The 14,556-nt window shown below is 53.0% G+C and overlaps 1 gene segment (V, D, J or C); it reads left to right on the top strand.

The window, feature by feature from the left end:
* Nucleotides 1-537: 537 nt before the first annotated feature.
* LOC121012056 (Ig gamma-2A chain C region, A allele-like) lies at nucleotides 538-13,631 on the top strand. The segment is given in 6 exon segments: nucleotides 538-1,450; nucleotides 3,451-3,762; nucleotides 5,279-5,599; nucleotides 7,914-8,222; nucleotides 13,083-13,409; nucleotides 13,525-13,631. Coding segments are annotated over 6 exon segments (1,500 nt in total).
* The last annotated feature ends 925 nt before the right edge of the window (nucleotides 13,632-14,556 follow it).

Here is a 14,556-nt window from a genome sequence, read left to right as displayed (position 1 = left end):
CCATGGGGGAAGTTCAGGCCGCACCTCCACCCTCCTGTCTGGTTTCAGTTCCTTTTTCTCTTGCCAGCGTGGCCAGCCTCAGGAGACATCTGGAGGGAGAAAACCCGCTTCCTCTTCCCGCAGGCACCCCAGTCCCGAGGAGTTGTTTTTGGGGAGCGCCTTGCTCGGTGGAGGCAGTGAGGGGACAGATTCCAAATCTGGCCCCCCAGGCTGACATCTCCCCTCCCACAGTTAGCTGGGTGAACAGAGCATGGGGGAGGTGGGAGGGCTGGGGCGCAGCCAGACTTTTCGGCTGTTCATTAGCCCTGAGAACATACCTGGTCCCGTTTGTTACTGTTGAGTACTTACTATGTGCCCAGGACAGCGTGAGGTGCTGGTCACAGTAATGAATGAAAGACAGCAGTCGTCACGGCCAATCATCATTTTATTAATTTTTTGAAGGAGGGAGAGAGACAGTGTGAGTAGGGGAGGGGCAGAGAGAGAGAAGGGGAAACACAGAATCCGAAATGGGCTCCAGTCTCCGAGCGGTCAGCACAGAGCCCAACGTGGGGCTCGAACTCACCAGCCAGGAGATCATGACCTGAGCCGAAGTCGGTCGCCTAACCGACTGAGCCACCCAGGCACCCCACGGCCAATCGTTATTAATGGGGGAAAGGGATCAGGAATAAGTAAGTAAACATGTCAGGGCTAGCACTGAGAAGCCAAATCTAGCAGCGTAAGGGGATGGGGAGTGACCCAGGGGAGAGGTCAGGGCATTGGTAGCATTCAGCTCCCCCCCCCCCCCAACCCCGGGGGCTCCTAGAGGATTCTGGGCAAGAGAAGCCCAGCCACGCTGTGCCAGCCCCGGGGTGGGGGGGAGGGAGGGGGGAGCTGGGTTTCCAAGTCTGTGCACTTACTTGGTTTTATTCGGTCATGGATGTCCCAGCTCGCTTTACCAGCCAACCCGTTCTGTAGACCCAGGAGCCACCATGGGCTGGCCACAGCAGGCTGTCAGTCACATCTGCTTAGCACGGAGGAGGCTCTCACCACATCACAGGGAGCTGTGTGGCTCCCAGCTCGGGGTGAGGGTGGGGGGAGCCCAGCCCCTTCTGGGTCCCCTTCGTGGGGCCTTGGGGACAGTCAGCACCCAAGCCAGAGGCAACAGACGCCTCCCCAGCCACACACCCCAGGCCTGAGGGTTTGGGGTTTGGAAGGAGGCCTGGGTCACAGTGACCACTTCTGTCCCTGTGGCTCAAGCCACTGCTTCAGGCCCAGGGTGGGAGAGTGTCCAGGAAGCGTGTGGCCTGCCTTCGGCTGTCGGGAGACCAGGCAGTGGCTCCTGGGCTCATGCAGAGCCTCATCCGGGGTTGGTGCACAGCACAACCAGGGACCCGGAGCCTCCTCACCATGGCTGCTAAGTGTGGGCAGGTCCTGACCTCCGTCCTGCTTGCCCTCCTGCTGGGACTCACAGGTAAGTCCTGGGTGGTGCCCCGAGACACCCTCAGACCTGGCAGGGAGGCCCTCGGGGATTACTACATGCAGCTGCCTTGGGTTGCAGGGGTCTGGGGCCCACAGGACCTAGCGGGGCCCTTTGCCTACCTGCCAGGGCGTGTCCTGTCCTCACCTGTGAGAAACAAAGGTGATGGGGTTTGGGGCCAGGAGGCCACAAGGACAACAGACTGGGGGAAGGAAGGGGGTGAAGGGGGAGCCCACCTCCCACCCGGTCTCCCTGATGTCAGCTCTGGTCCGAGTGGCTAACACATCTAGGTCAGAGAGGGTGTGGGGGGGGGAGAGACAGAAAGGGGGGCCCCCCCCCCCCCCCCCCGCCGAGTGATGGCGCCTCTGGCCTTGCAGGAAGATTGCAGGGTTCTCAGTCAGACTGCTTAACCTCCCTCCTTAGCTTGCCCCCCCCACCCCCGCAGGCTGTGTGACCTCGTACAAGTCACTAAACCTCTCTGTGGCTGTCTCCTCTTCTGGAAAGCGGGGACAACAATACCAGCCTCCCGCAGTGGGATGTGGATGAGAATAAACACACACCTGGAAACGTTCTATGAGCCACAGGGTGCCCCGTGCAGTGAGGTGACGATGATCAGGAGGGACTACTGGAGAGGAGAGCATGACGCAGAAGGTTCCGGAGCTGGGTGCTGAGAGGATATGCTCCACAGCCGCCCGAGCTGCCCTCTGTCACCCAGAACCCTGCATTGTCAGTGCTGGTTTATCTGTCCTCCCCACACCCACACACCTGACCAGATGCTCCTCCAGTGCCAGGGTCCTGTCTGACACCTCTCTGTGTCCCCAGGACCCAGCTCACAGACCAGCTCAGCGCAGGGGCGTGGGGGGGAGGCTGGGTGCAGTGAAGACTTGCAGAAGTCACCGCTGTCACGCCCCTGCAGGCTGTCATGAGGGGGAGGGGAGCCCGGTCCTGCAGGTGCCCTGGGATGACTCTAGGGCACAGACTGGAGGCTAGAAGAGGAAGGGGGATGCTGCCTCAGGTGGAGAGAGTGCCGCGTCCCCGGAGCTGAGCAAGCAGAGATGTGGACGGGAAGGACCGGATTAGGAGGGTCAGCCATCCCTGCCCGCAGTGGCTCTCGATGTCACACTGGTGTCCAAAAGGGAGAGGTGTCCTCGCCACACCTCTCCCCAAACCTAGAACCATCCGCCCAGATGCCCGACAGAAAAGCCTGGGACACATTTCCCCATAGCCCACTGTGTCCGGTCTGTGACCGAGTCCTGCTGGCTGTTTCTGCCGAATGGGTCTCAGGTCCCCCCCATCACTCACCGGCCTGGCCCAGGCAGTCCTGGGTCCCCTCCTCACTGCTGTCGCTGCTCCCGTCCTGCCACCTGCTTTCCATCCTCCACACGGCGACCACAGTATCCTTTTAAACCACGTCGGCGAGGCCACCTGGTCCTGTGTTCACGGTCTCCAATGGCTTCCGGTCGCACTCAGAATAGAGTCAGCAGCATTTACCTTGAACCACAGGCCTTTCCCCATCTGGACCTCTTTGCCCATGATGCTGGAGTCCTACAGATCTCTCAGCCTCTCAAGGTATTCTCACCTGCCATTCCCACTTTCTAGAATGTTCTTCCCATGCCCCTTCTCATGGCTGGCTCCTATCCATCTCTCAGCTTCAGCTCAAAATGTCACCTCCTCCAGGAAGCCTTGTCTCATCTTCTTCTAGACGAGATCAGGCGCGTTCAGGGTGGTATGGCCATAGACCACTATTTTCTTCTAGAATAAGCCTTCTGGCATTTTTTTTTTTTTTTAACCTCAGCACTCTGTTTCCCTGAGGTTGAGCCCCAGTTAGAATGCTATGTTTGTCTGTTTCCTTGTCATCATCCGTCCTATGCTCCCCAAGGCCGGAACAAGACACAGCACACAGTCAGTCCCCAAGACCTCACGTGCCACCGGCAGCCCTTACAGGCCGTAGAGTGTCGGATGCGCCTTGTATGGTCACAAGCTCTCTTTCACAGCCGGGCGGCCCTTCATCTCTCTGACGGGCCCATCTCAGAGGACGACCCCGGGAAACCCAGTGCCTTTCAACTGTACGGCCGGCCCCTTCAGCTCCTGGGATTTCAGTGTCACCTGGATGAAGGGCAGCGATGAGCATCCAGCCTCAGCCCAGCACCTGGTGACCAACAACCAAGGCAACTACTTCGTTACCAGTAAGGTGTGGGTGACACTGACCCTCCAGGATCTCTTACTGGAGATCACCTGCGAAGTCACCCACAGGGCGCTGGGAGAGCCTCTGCGAAAGACCATGAACCTCTCCCAAGTGCTCCAAGGTGGGCGGGCAGGAAGTGTGGGGGGAGGGGTGTCATCTCCCAGCAGCATCGGCTTTCAGTGTCTTCTGCCCAAAGTCCCATTCTCCCCCCCCCCCCCACCCCCCGGGAGACCGGGGGCGGCCGTCTGGGTTTAATCCTGGCTGTACCATTTTACGACGTGTGTGATCTTGGGTAAGTCCCCTAACTTCTTTGGGCCTCAGTCCCCTCCTAGAGTGGGAATAAAAATAAGCCCTTGTAGGTTTCATGTGAGGATTACATGAGTCATTCCTTATGAAGTACCTAGAACAGTGCCTGGCACACAGGAAGTTGTTGATGAATGTTTGGTCCCAACTTTCCATTTATCACCATCATCATCATCTTACTATTATCTCATGATCTTGTCTCAACTTTCCATCCCAAACACCTCTATTAATATCTATTAATATCATTGCGATTAATATCACTGCTACTATCATTGGTCTATTAATATCATTGTTATTATTTTTAAATTTAAAAAATGTCCTGGAGCACCTAGGTGGCTCAGTCGGTTAAGCGTCTGACTTTGGCTCAGGTCATGATCTCGCGGTTCGTGGGTTCGAGCCCCGCATCAGGCTCTGTGCTGACAGCTTGGAGCCTGGAGCCTGCTTCGGATTCTGTGTCTCATTCTCTCTGCCTCTCCCCCCCTTGTGCCCTCTCTCTCTGTCTCTCAAAAATAAATAAATGTAAATTTAAAGAAAATTTTTTAAATGTCTTATTCATTCAACAAATAAGGAGTATCGACTGCGTGCCAGGCACTGTTCTGGGTGCTGAAGATATAGCAACAAGTACAATTAAATCCTTGTCCTTGTGGGCATCATATTTTAGCAATTCTTTTTTTTAATATATTTTTTAAAATGTTAATGTTTGTTTCTGAGAGAGAGAGAGAATACGAACAAGGGAGGGGCAGAGAGGAAGAAGCAGGCTCCAGGCTCTGAGCTGCCAGCACAGAGCCCGACGCGGGGCTCGAACCCACGAACCGTGAGATCATGACCTGAGCTGAAGTTGGACGCTTAACCAGCTGAGCCACCCAGGTGCCCCAGTAATTCTTTTTATGCACTTGATTTGATTTGTTAACTGTTTGTTTATTTAATTTGAGAGAGAGAGTCAAAGCAGGGGGTGGGCAGAGAGAATCCCAAGCAGGCTCTGCACTGTCAGCACAGAGCCCGATGCAGGGCTCGAACTAGTGAGATCATGACCTGAGCTGAAATCAAGAGCCGGACGCTTCACCGACTGAGCCACCCAGGTGCCCCAGTGATTCTTAAAATTGTATTTCATGGTACTGAATAGTTCAAACATACAAAAAATAACACACGAGACACCTAGGCTCCCCTACTCGTATTTAATGAATGTTAACACTTCACTTTATTTGCCTTACATTAAGCATACAAGAAAGGTCACGGATGAGAGAGTGACAGGTCTCGTGTCTGGTTTTTGGGAGAAGGAAAGAGGCCAGCGGGGCAGGGGTAATCTCAACAGATGTTTCTTTCTGGTTGTCTAGTTGTCCCCACCCTGAAGATCACCACCAAGACCTCCGGGACGTACATCCACGTGCAACAGAGAGTGAATCTCACCTGCCACGCGAGCCACTTCTACCCCTCCCACCTACGTCTCACCTGGATGGAGAACAGACACCAGGTCCACACGGTGGAGTCCCCACAGGTCACGAGAAACCCAGATGGCACCTACTCTCTGAAGCACACGTGGCAGGCGGAGGCCACGCTGGACGGGAGCGAGTTTGCTTGCTGGGTGGTCCAGGCTGAGCAGCCGCCCGTCCGGGCCAACATCACCCTGCGGGCCCAGGCACCCAGGCTGGGGAAAGGTGGGTGCGGTCTCTTGCTGGCCCCTCTGGGCGGCATGGCTGGGAGAGTCAGGCATGAAAACACCAAGCATGGGCCTGGGGTGCAGGCTGTAGTAGGTCACGGGCTCGGGGTGGCACTGGATGAAGGTGACGGAAGGGAGGGTTCCCTGGGCTGGCGATAAAACTCGGAGCCATTCACCCCTAAGTTCCCTCCCTCCCTCCTTCCCCCCCACCCTCACCAACAAGGAGCAGGACTTCCCTTCCCCAGTCCCATGCACTCTTCTGGTAGGAAGTTTGCTGCCTTCACACTTGACTGCAGGAAATGGCAGAGATTAGGGACTGCTGGGCACCAAAGGTTTTTAACCAAGACTGGTTCAGCTGGAAGTTTCTGAGAGTCAATTTCGAAGAGGCCAGAATTCTCAACTCCCTTAGCTGGGAAACAGAGTGGGTGCCGGAGCAAGATTCTCCTCTGTCCTATTCAGTTCTCTCTCAATCTCTCTCTCTCTCTCTGCCTTTCTCTCTCCTCCTCGCCTCCCTCCGCCCATCCTAATCCTCTCCAAGCTCCCCTCTCTCGCCCTTTGTGGCCGCGCGTGACTGTGTCCACTAGGGGGAGCTGCCTGCTCTCAGTTCAGACCCACACCAGCCGCGCAAGCTGCTTCTCCTGGACCAGCTTGGATCAGCTCGGGAGAATGAATGACGGGCCAGAGGGGATGTGGGGATGGGAAGAGAAGAGAGTATCGTGATTGGCCAGGCCTAGGGGAGCCCCAGTGCGGACTGACAGCTCTCCAGAACCGCCCTAAGTGGGGGAGGACAGCTCCCTACAGGAGGCGTGCGCAGGTGTGAACGGCTGCGTCTGTGCACATGTCTCAGGGCCCCTGCCGCTCCCAGCAAAGGGTGGGTGGAGGCCGGGCTGGCAAAACAGCCCGTCTTCCCAGCAAGGGCTTCGACCCTGCATCCTATCTCTCCCGGATAGATCCGGCCTAGATCTGCCTGCTGTAAGAATTCTTGGGGAATGATCCTACTCACCATTCAGTTTCTCCAGGTTCTTTTTTTGTCCACGTCCAGCAGAAATAAGAGAAGTGTCCCCCCCACCCCCCACCCCCCGTGGGATACACAGATCTGGATAGAAAACTCCAAACTGGTCTTTTGTCCTCGGAAAAGCAAGTATCATTATTTCATTCTGAATCACTTCTTTACTCACTCCGAGTTTTTTCCTCTCTCTGTCTTATCTTTCTTCCTTTTCTGGCGTCCGGGGCCCCTTCCGTTCGGTGCGAGTGCCCCTGCACAGCAGCACCTCCCCGGTCTGGCCCACAGAGCCCTTCTTCGGTATCCCCACCTCGGCCTTCCGTTCGCGTCTGGCTGATGCTTGTAGGGCACTTACCGTGTCCCAGTCGTGCTCGCGTAGCTTGGCTGACATAGGACAGGACAGGCAGCGGAGGGGCCGAGGTCTGAGAGGTCTGAGCTGGGGTCAAAAGGCAGGGTGGTCTGTCTGCAAAATCACTGTGCTCTTTTGTATTTTTCTCCCCCATCCTGCCGGAGAAGATAGACCTCAGTGTTACCTCAGGTCTCTTCTCAAACTCAGGCTTACGTGCTCTGTTTTTGATTTGTGCTTGTCCCTGACTGTGCACATGGTTCAGTCATCACAGTGGCACTTTCCCGCAGGGCCTCCTGCTGCGGGGCTCCGTCTGCTTGCCTACGGGACCTTCGCTCCTTGGAAGCGGACTCTGGATCTCGTGTTTAGAGGTGGCCAGACTCTGGAGCTGAGCAGATCGGTGTCCCATCACAAGGCTGCCACCAACCATCTGAGCCCTCAGGCAAAGCACCGCCTGCTCAGTTCCTCATCTGTGTCCTGACACCTGTGGGGCTCGCCTGGCCTGCTGGGGATTCCTTTCCTTGACCTTTGCTTGGCATCCGGACTGTTTGCAGTCGCCGGGGTGCCCAGCCCAGTGTGACCCCCAACACTTGTGCTCTTAAGGTCTTCTTTTTGCGCATGGACGTGATATTCCCTTGTCGGGGATAGAGGACACGCCTGAGCTGAGACCGCGAAGACCCTGGGGCCAGACTGTCTGGCTAAGAAGCCCGGCTCTGCCACTGACTGGCTGGGCACCGTGGGCAAGTTACCTAGCCTGTCTGGGCCTCAGTTTCCTCATCTGTGAAATGGAGATGAGTCCAGCGATGCGGGTGTTGGCCGGGGGGTGTGGGTGGGAGTCGGCCCCATACACACTGCTGTGCTCCCTGTCTAGTCACTGCCGGGCCTCCGATGTCGGCTTCTCATGGAGCCGTGGTCTCTGGGCACCTCCGTGCCTCTCATGGGAGGGGTGGTCTCTCCCTGCAGGCCGGAGCATCTACTCCTACTCCTTGCAAGGCCCCCTTCAGCGATCTGAGCCGGGGAAGAACATCCAGCTGACCTACGTGTCCTCCGGATTCCCGTCACGCCACATTACCGTGACCTGGTTTAAAAAGAACCACGAGCTCCCAAAGACGCAGACCTACGTCCACCCCAGTGGGGACACACACAATGTGACCAGCCGAGTGCTCGTCCTGCTGCAAGCGGACGATGTGCTCTCCTTCGTCCAATGCCACGTCAGTCATAAATCCACACTGGTCTTCCAGAAAGCCATCAACCTGGACCAGTACCTCCGTGGTAAGGGCGTTCTCGCTGCTCAGGTGGGTCCGTGCAGAGTTGGGCTGTGGATGTCTCTGCCTCCGTTTCCTCCTCTGAAAATGGCACAGCCCTCACTTGGTGGTGGCACGGGTGCAGTGAAATGACGCCTGTAAGGTGCACAACACAGTGCCTTGCTCATGCTAACCGTTCAGGGTGGCAGTCGCTGGGGCGGCTACTAATTATTATTTGTACCATTCACGTCACCTCTCTGAACTCAGTCTCCTCATCTGTACAATGGGGAACAGTATCTTCCAGGAAGTTCATGTTTTTATTATTGCTGTTTTTATATGAAGAGGATGTTAAGTGTTTGCAGCTTCTAAATTTTAGGGACTGTGTCGTCTTTGGACGATTACTCATACTTAGGTAAGGGCCCAATGTGTCATCTGATTTTTTTGTTGTTGTCGCTTTTCCTGGCCTGGACCCATGCTTGGCAGGCCTGTAAATTCGGTGAGGTCATGGGCATCATGCCTAGGAAGAATTATAGCAAGCATCCCGTTGTTTATGACGAGTCTAACCCCCAGAGAAGGCAAGTGAGTGGTCCAAGGTTGCACAGCAGTAATATTTAATTCCTTAAATGTGCATCGGACTTTAAAGTCTACAAAATATTTTCCTCAATATTTTCACTATTATTGTGGCAGGAAAGACATCATTTTACACGAATGAAAATACTGACATTAACACCTCAAATGAGCACACCACACAGTCAGTAAAGCACACTCATGTGGGTTGACGAATTAAAAGTGTGCCACTGCCTCGTGCTCTTTGTGCCCTTGAGGATTTACAGAAGAAAACTCGGGTTCAAAGAAGTAAAGTCAGCCCCAGGTTGCAAAGCCAGTGATGAGAGATTTTTCATATGAACTCAGGCTTCTTTTATTATTATTATTATTATTATTATTATTATTTTAAATTTAAATCCAACTTAGTTAACATATAGTGTAATAATAATTTCAGGAATAGAATTCAGTGATTCATCACTTACATGTAACAGCCAGTGCTCATCCCAACAAGTGCCCTCCTTAGTGCCTCTCACTCCTTTAGCCCTTCCCCCCCACCCAACACCCCGCCAGCAGCCCTCAGTTTGTTCTCTGTATTTGAGTCTCTTGTGGTTTGTCTCCCTCTCTGTTTCTGTCTTATTTTTACTTCCCTTCCCTCACATTCAGCTGTTTTGTATCTTAAACCTCCACATGAGTGATATCATATATTTGTCTTTCTTCGACTGACTTATTTCACTTAGCATCATACATTCTAGCTCCATCCACGTTGTTGCAAATGGCAAGATTTCATTCTTTTTGATTGGCGAGTAATACTCCATTGTATATATATACCACATCTTCTTTATCCATTCATCCATCGATGGACATTTGGGCTCTTTCCATACTTTGGCTATTGTCGATAGTGCTGCTATAAACATGGGGGTGCATGTGCCCCTTCGAAACAGCACACCTGTATCCCTTGGATAAATGCCTAGTAGCGCAATTGCTGAGTCGTAGGGTAGTTCTATTTTTAATTTTTTGAGGCACCTCCATACTGTTTTCCAGAGCAGCTGCACCAGTTTGCATTCCCACCAGCAGTGCAAGAGGTGAACTCAGGCTTCTATCCACTCTTTGCCATCTACGGGATTGCCTGCTTAGTTACTTAGGCTCTCCCAGCCTCAGTATATTTGAGCGTAAAGTAGGAAAATGATAATTCAGAGAGTTCTTCATTACCTGAGTATTTATTATATAACTCCCTGGAGTTAGGACAGTTGCGTAGGAAAGCAAAAATCCTAGAAAATACAGATATTCACAAATGAATTACTTGTAAAACTAGCCCCCACTCAAACCCCTCGCTGCTCAACACTGGCTGCACCTCTGCTGGGTTTCCCGTCCCAGAAATGCCACTGTGGGTGTCTTTATCTGGGTTCCCTTGACGGCAAGCCTCAAACCAGGACCAGGTGCAGGTGTTCGGGAAGGGATCCACAGAGGCACAGAGGTTGGGATAAGGGGTGGGGAGGGTCAGACAGGGAAGGCAGGACACTCAAGAAAGGGTGAGTTATTGAATGGTTGCCCTTGTGGACAAATGAGGCTCAGCCCCACTGGGACCCTCTCAGGAACTGGGTAGACCATTCCTGGGGATTGTCCCTTGGGGGGTGGTGGGGAGAAGGAAGCTGGGATGTGCTTGCATGGTCTGGGTGACATTTCGTGGTTATGGAGCAATCCCAAGGCGGAGAATGCGGGAAGTGTCGTGGGGGTTCGAGGAGGGACAAGTCTCCCAGCACGGCCGCTCTGAACCAGCAGCTGGGGGAGGCGGTGCGTAGTCTAGAAACCCTCTGCTCTAGATCAGTCTTGCCTTGATTGAAGCGTGGCAAGCAAGAGACCGCGCTATGCAGAAGGAATCTGCATCCATTGTGAAATGAAATCAGAGATCTTGCCAAAGTTGTATTTCGAGAAGTTGATGCCAATGATGGGGGGACCGCAGGCATCACAGGCAAAGCCTCTGAGTGCTTCCAGATGGAAAACGAAGAAGATCCATGATACTCATCATTCCGTGGGCACTTCAAAAGAGAACACATTGTTGGGACGCCTGGGTGGCTCAGCCGGTCGAGCATCCAACTTTGGCTCAGGTCATGATCTCGCGGTTCGTGAGTTCGAGCCTCGCGTCGGGCTCTGTGCTGACAGCTCAGAGCCCGGAGCCTGCTTCGGATTCTGTGTCTCCCTCTCTCTCTGCCCCTCCCCTGCTCGTGCTCTGTCTCTCTCTGTCTCAAAAATAAATAAGCATTAAAAACTTAAAGAGAGAACGCATTGATTGAATAGAGGCCCCTGTGAAAATCGACAGGACATTCAAATAATTTTTCAACGACCTTTTAATGATGGTGCCGCAAATGTGAAATGTGCAGGTACCGTATGGATTCACTGGTAGGACGTAGAGTCAGGTTTGGGGGAAAATTATCTCTACTTCCTTAGACTTGCAGCACTCGCTCCTTCCAAGAGTCGGCGCATCGCTGTGGTTATATTTTATATTGAATTAAGATGTAAATTAAACAAAATTAGTTTCATCACTGAAACGTTTTACCAGATGAAGTTTCAACCAGTTCTTCCTTGAGAATTTTTATGAGATCGGGGCCTGTTTGCTACAGGTTCCTTCTAAGTGGCTTTTTGTTGTTGTTTTCTGATACTAGGTAGCATATGCCCTGTTCAGCTCTTGTGGTTTTGTGAGGATTAGAGGGGACCACACATGCACTGCCATTCTGTGTGTCGAAACAGTGATCATCCGCTGGGCCTGGGTCTCTGTCCTCCGGACGCTGCCTGGATACCACACGGCCAGGAGAGCTCCCTGGTGGCTAGAAAGGGCATCTGAGCCTGTCCCTCCTTTCTGTGGTCTTTGGCATCCTCTAACCCCCTCTTACTTACCCTGGCCAATCCTTCCTGGACCCCAGGCTTCGTCCATCCTGAATGCTCCCTTCTCCAGTTTTTCCTCTTTGCTTGGGAGTAATCCTTGCCTGTGTGCTGAGGGGGGAAAGGCTGAGTACAGATAGTGACTTCTGGGGACGGCGTCCTGCCTTGGCTGTCCCACTCATCTTTTAAATGTTAAAAAAAATTTTAACAGTTACTTATTTTTGAGAGAGAGCATGAGGGGGGAGGGGCACAGAGAGAGAGAGAGAGAAAGAGAGAGAGAGAGAGAGAGAGAGACAGGGAGACACAGAATCTGAAGCAGGCTCCAGGCTCTGAGCTGTCAGCACAGAGCCCGACACAGGGCTTGAACTCACGGACCGCGAGATCATGACCTGAGCCAAAGTCGGATGCTTGACCAACTGAGCCACCCAGGTGCCCCTGTCCCACCCATTTCTTAAGCAGCACTGACAGAAATGATCCATCTGGATGGGCTGAGTATGAAGGGAGGACATTTAGGGGACAGATGCCCTTTGTTCCTTCTAGTTGCACTACGTAAGGAGTCCTGTCTCTACCTTACACCAAGGGCTGAGATCTGTCTCAGCTAGACCCGTGAAACATGATCTGACCTTAGACAATTGCATAATTTAAGAGTTTTGGAGAGAGAGGGAAAGTGACTCACACAAGTTCTTGCATCTGGCTGTGCTGTCAAGTGTAGGGCCCACAATCGGGATCTCCCTTGGTTTAGTGTTAGACGCTGGGACGTCATACGAATTCTACTGAAACATACAAGGTTGTGTCCTATTGAAACATATTCCAAAGTCTCCTCATTGTGAATACATTCTACTGCCCAGCTGAAAACCCAGTTGCAAAGAGTTCTAGAAGTCGTTGGATCATAATTTCAGAAGCCAGGAATCATAAATGCATAGAGCCTGAAAGTTGGGGTGTCCGACTAGCACGACAGTAAAACACGCTGTGTCTGGTGTAACCCCAGCTTTGCCACTTGTGACCTCGGGCAGGTTACGGAACCTCTCCAAATCCTAGTTCCTTCCGATGTAAAATCTCAGGACCTTGGAGTCGTAAAGATGTAGAGTCCGTGAATCTTCATCTCGTAGAATCATCAAGTCATGGAGTGGGTCACCTGACTTGTAGGTTCTTAAATGGCATTTAATGTTCATCTTTGCATCCTTCATGGCCAAAGTGGAAAAAGAGAGAGCAAGATTTGGAGGCTTTCATCAAGCCCACTCATTCTTTGCTTCATGTGTTCCTCGACCCGACCATGCACCAAGCATGCATTCACTCAAAGCACACTCTCATTCAGCCATGCATTTACCTATGCAAGAATCTGTTCACAAGTACCTGGATCCTCCTCTGGGGCAGACCCTGGGCAGATGACCCATCTTCAGGCAACTCCCACGCTCCCACAGTGGCCTCCCTATAGTGGTTGTCTGCTTTCTCTGGGCTGTGTCAGTTCCCCCTACAGTGACAGTGTCCCAGTCTTCACACTCCTCAGACTTGGTGGCTGTCACCTGCCGCGTGCAGAGATTCTATCCACAGAGTGTGCATCTCACCTGGACGGAGAACTGCCATACGATCAAGGGAGCTGAGCAGCTCACATCCAAGCAGAGTAGCGATGGGACCTACACCCTGGAAGGCTTGCATTTGGTGAACGTGTCAGGGCCGGGGTCTGAACAGGTGCTCACCTGTAAGGTGCAGCACAAGACCCAACCTCCCATCCAGGCCAGCCTCATACTGTCTACGGAAGCACACGACACATACAAGCCCATCAGAAGCTCAGGTAAGCTCACCTCCACTGCTCTGAGCAACTAGGTCACCTTTGTCTCCTGAGTGGAGTGAGGTATTTAAACTCACAGTGTCCCCTTTGCCGTGTCCTTCTGCCCATTGGTACTTAGGTCCTGAGATGCCTGTCCTCATCTTTGTGGCATTCCTTCTGGGCTTCAAGGTGCTGCTGGCGATGAGTTTCATAGTCACCTACATCTGCGGGTGGCGGAGCCGGTAACAGGTGAGTTGGGGGCAGGTCTTAGTACATAAGGAGAGAGGTCATGGTCACCATCATGGGCTGGCAAGAGGAGTCCAGGGTAAGGCCACTGTTTCACACTGTGCCTCCCAGGGAGATCCAGGCTCAAGAAAAGGCTGGAAACACTTGTTTTCTCCAAAGGTCTGTTGGAAATCTCAGAGGCTTCCAGCTCTCACGCATCCAGGAGTGCCCTGGGTTTGGAGCTTTTAAATGAAGTCCCTTGGAACCCTGGGTGGGGATCCAAGGTGTGGAGGTGGGATGAAGGTCAAAGCTTTGAGCCTCAAGCTCCAAAGAGTGCCCCCATATACTGTTATATACGCCAGTTTTCGTAGGACTTATTTTGGAATGAATTAGAAAAGTATTGCTAAAATCTACTAATGGAGCCCATCGAGGCACAGGGAGGCTCAGACTACTGGCAAACGTGAATGTGGGGTGGGGGGAGTTCAGAATACCAAACAGAGGGGGCTGGGGTGTAGTGAGTAGGGGTCTTATTTCTGATCTGTACCATGAATCCAGGCAGTATTGGGGGAATTAATACAAGAATGAATGAATGAATGATTTTTCCACGATCGCTCTTGCATGCTCTGCAATGAATTTCCTTCCACCCCGTCCAGGAGGCTCACATGGTGGGAGAAGCTGCCCCCCGCCCCCATTTCCATCCTGGACATGCCCCCTTCCCCACACCCTCCTGATGTTCCTTCTCTCGGAGCCGAGTCCTGATGTTCCGCTCTCTTCAGAGCAGCGTCAAGGATGGACCCTGGTCTCAGGGACCCAGAGACCCTGATGCACTGAGCTTCACACTGGCCCTGCCTCTGCCCCGAAGACAATCAAGAGGGTCAAGAAAAGAAGGTTCCCATTCTGTCTGTGATGAGGAACAGCCCTTCATTTTCAGAGCACATTTTACTTT

The sequence above is a fragment of the Herpailurus yagouaroundi genome, unplaced genomic scaffold (genome assembly GCF_014898765.1).
Source record: "Herpailurus yagouaroundi ecotype Mexico unplaced genomic scaffold, PumYag 196, whole genome shotgun sequence".
Taxonomy (NCBI): domain Eukaryota; kingdom Metazoa; phylum Chordata; class Mammalia; order Carnivora; family Felidae; genus Herpailurus; species Herpailurus yagouaroundi.
The sequence above is the reverse complement of the archived record's forward strand: the minus strand, read 5'-3'. Positions and strand labels throughout refer to the sequence as shown.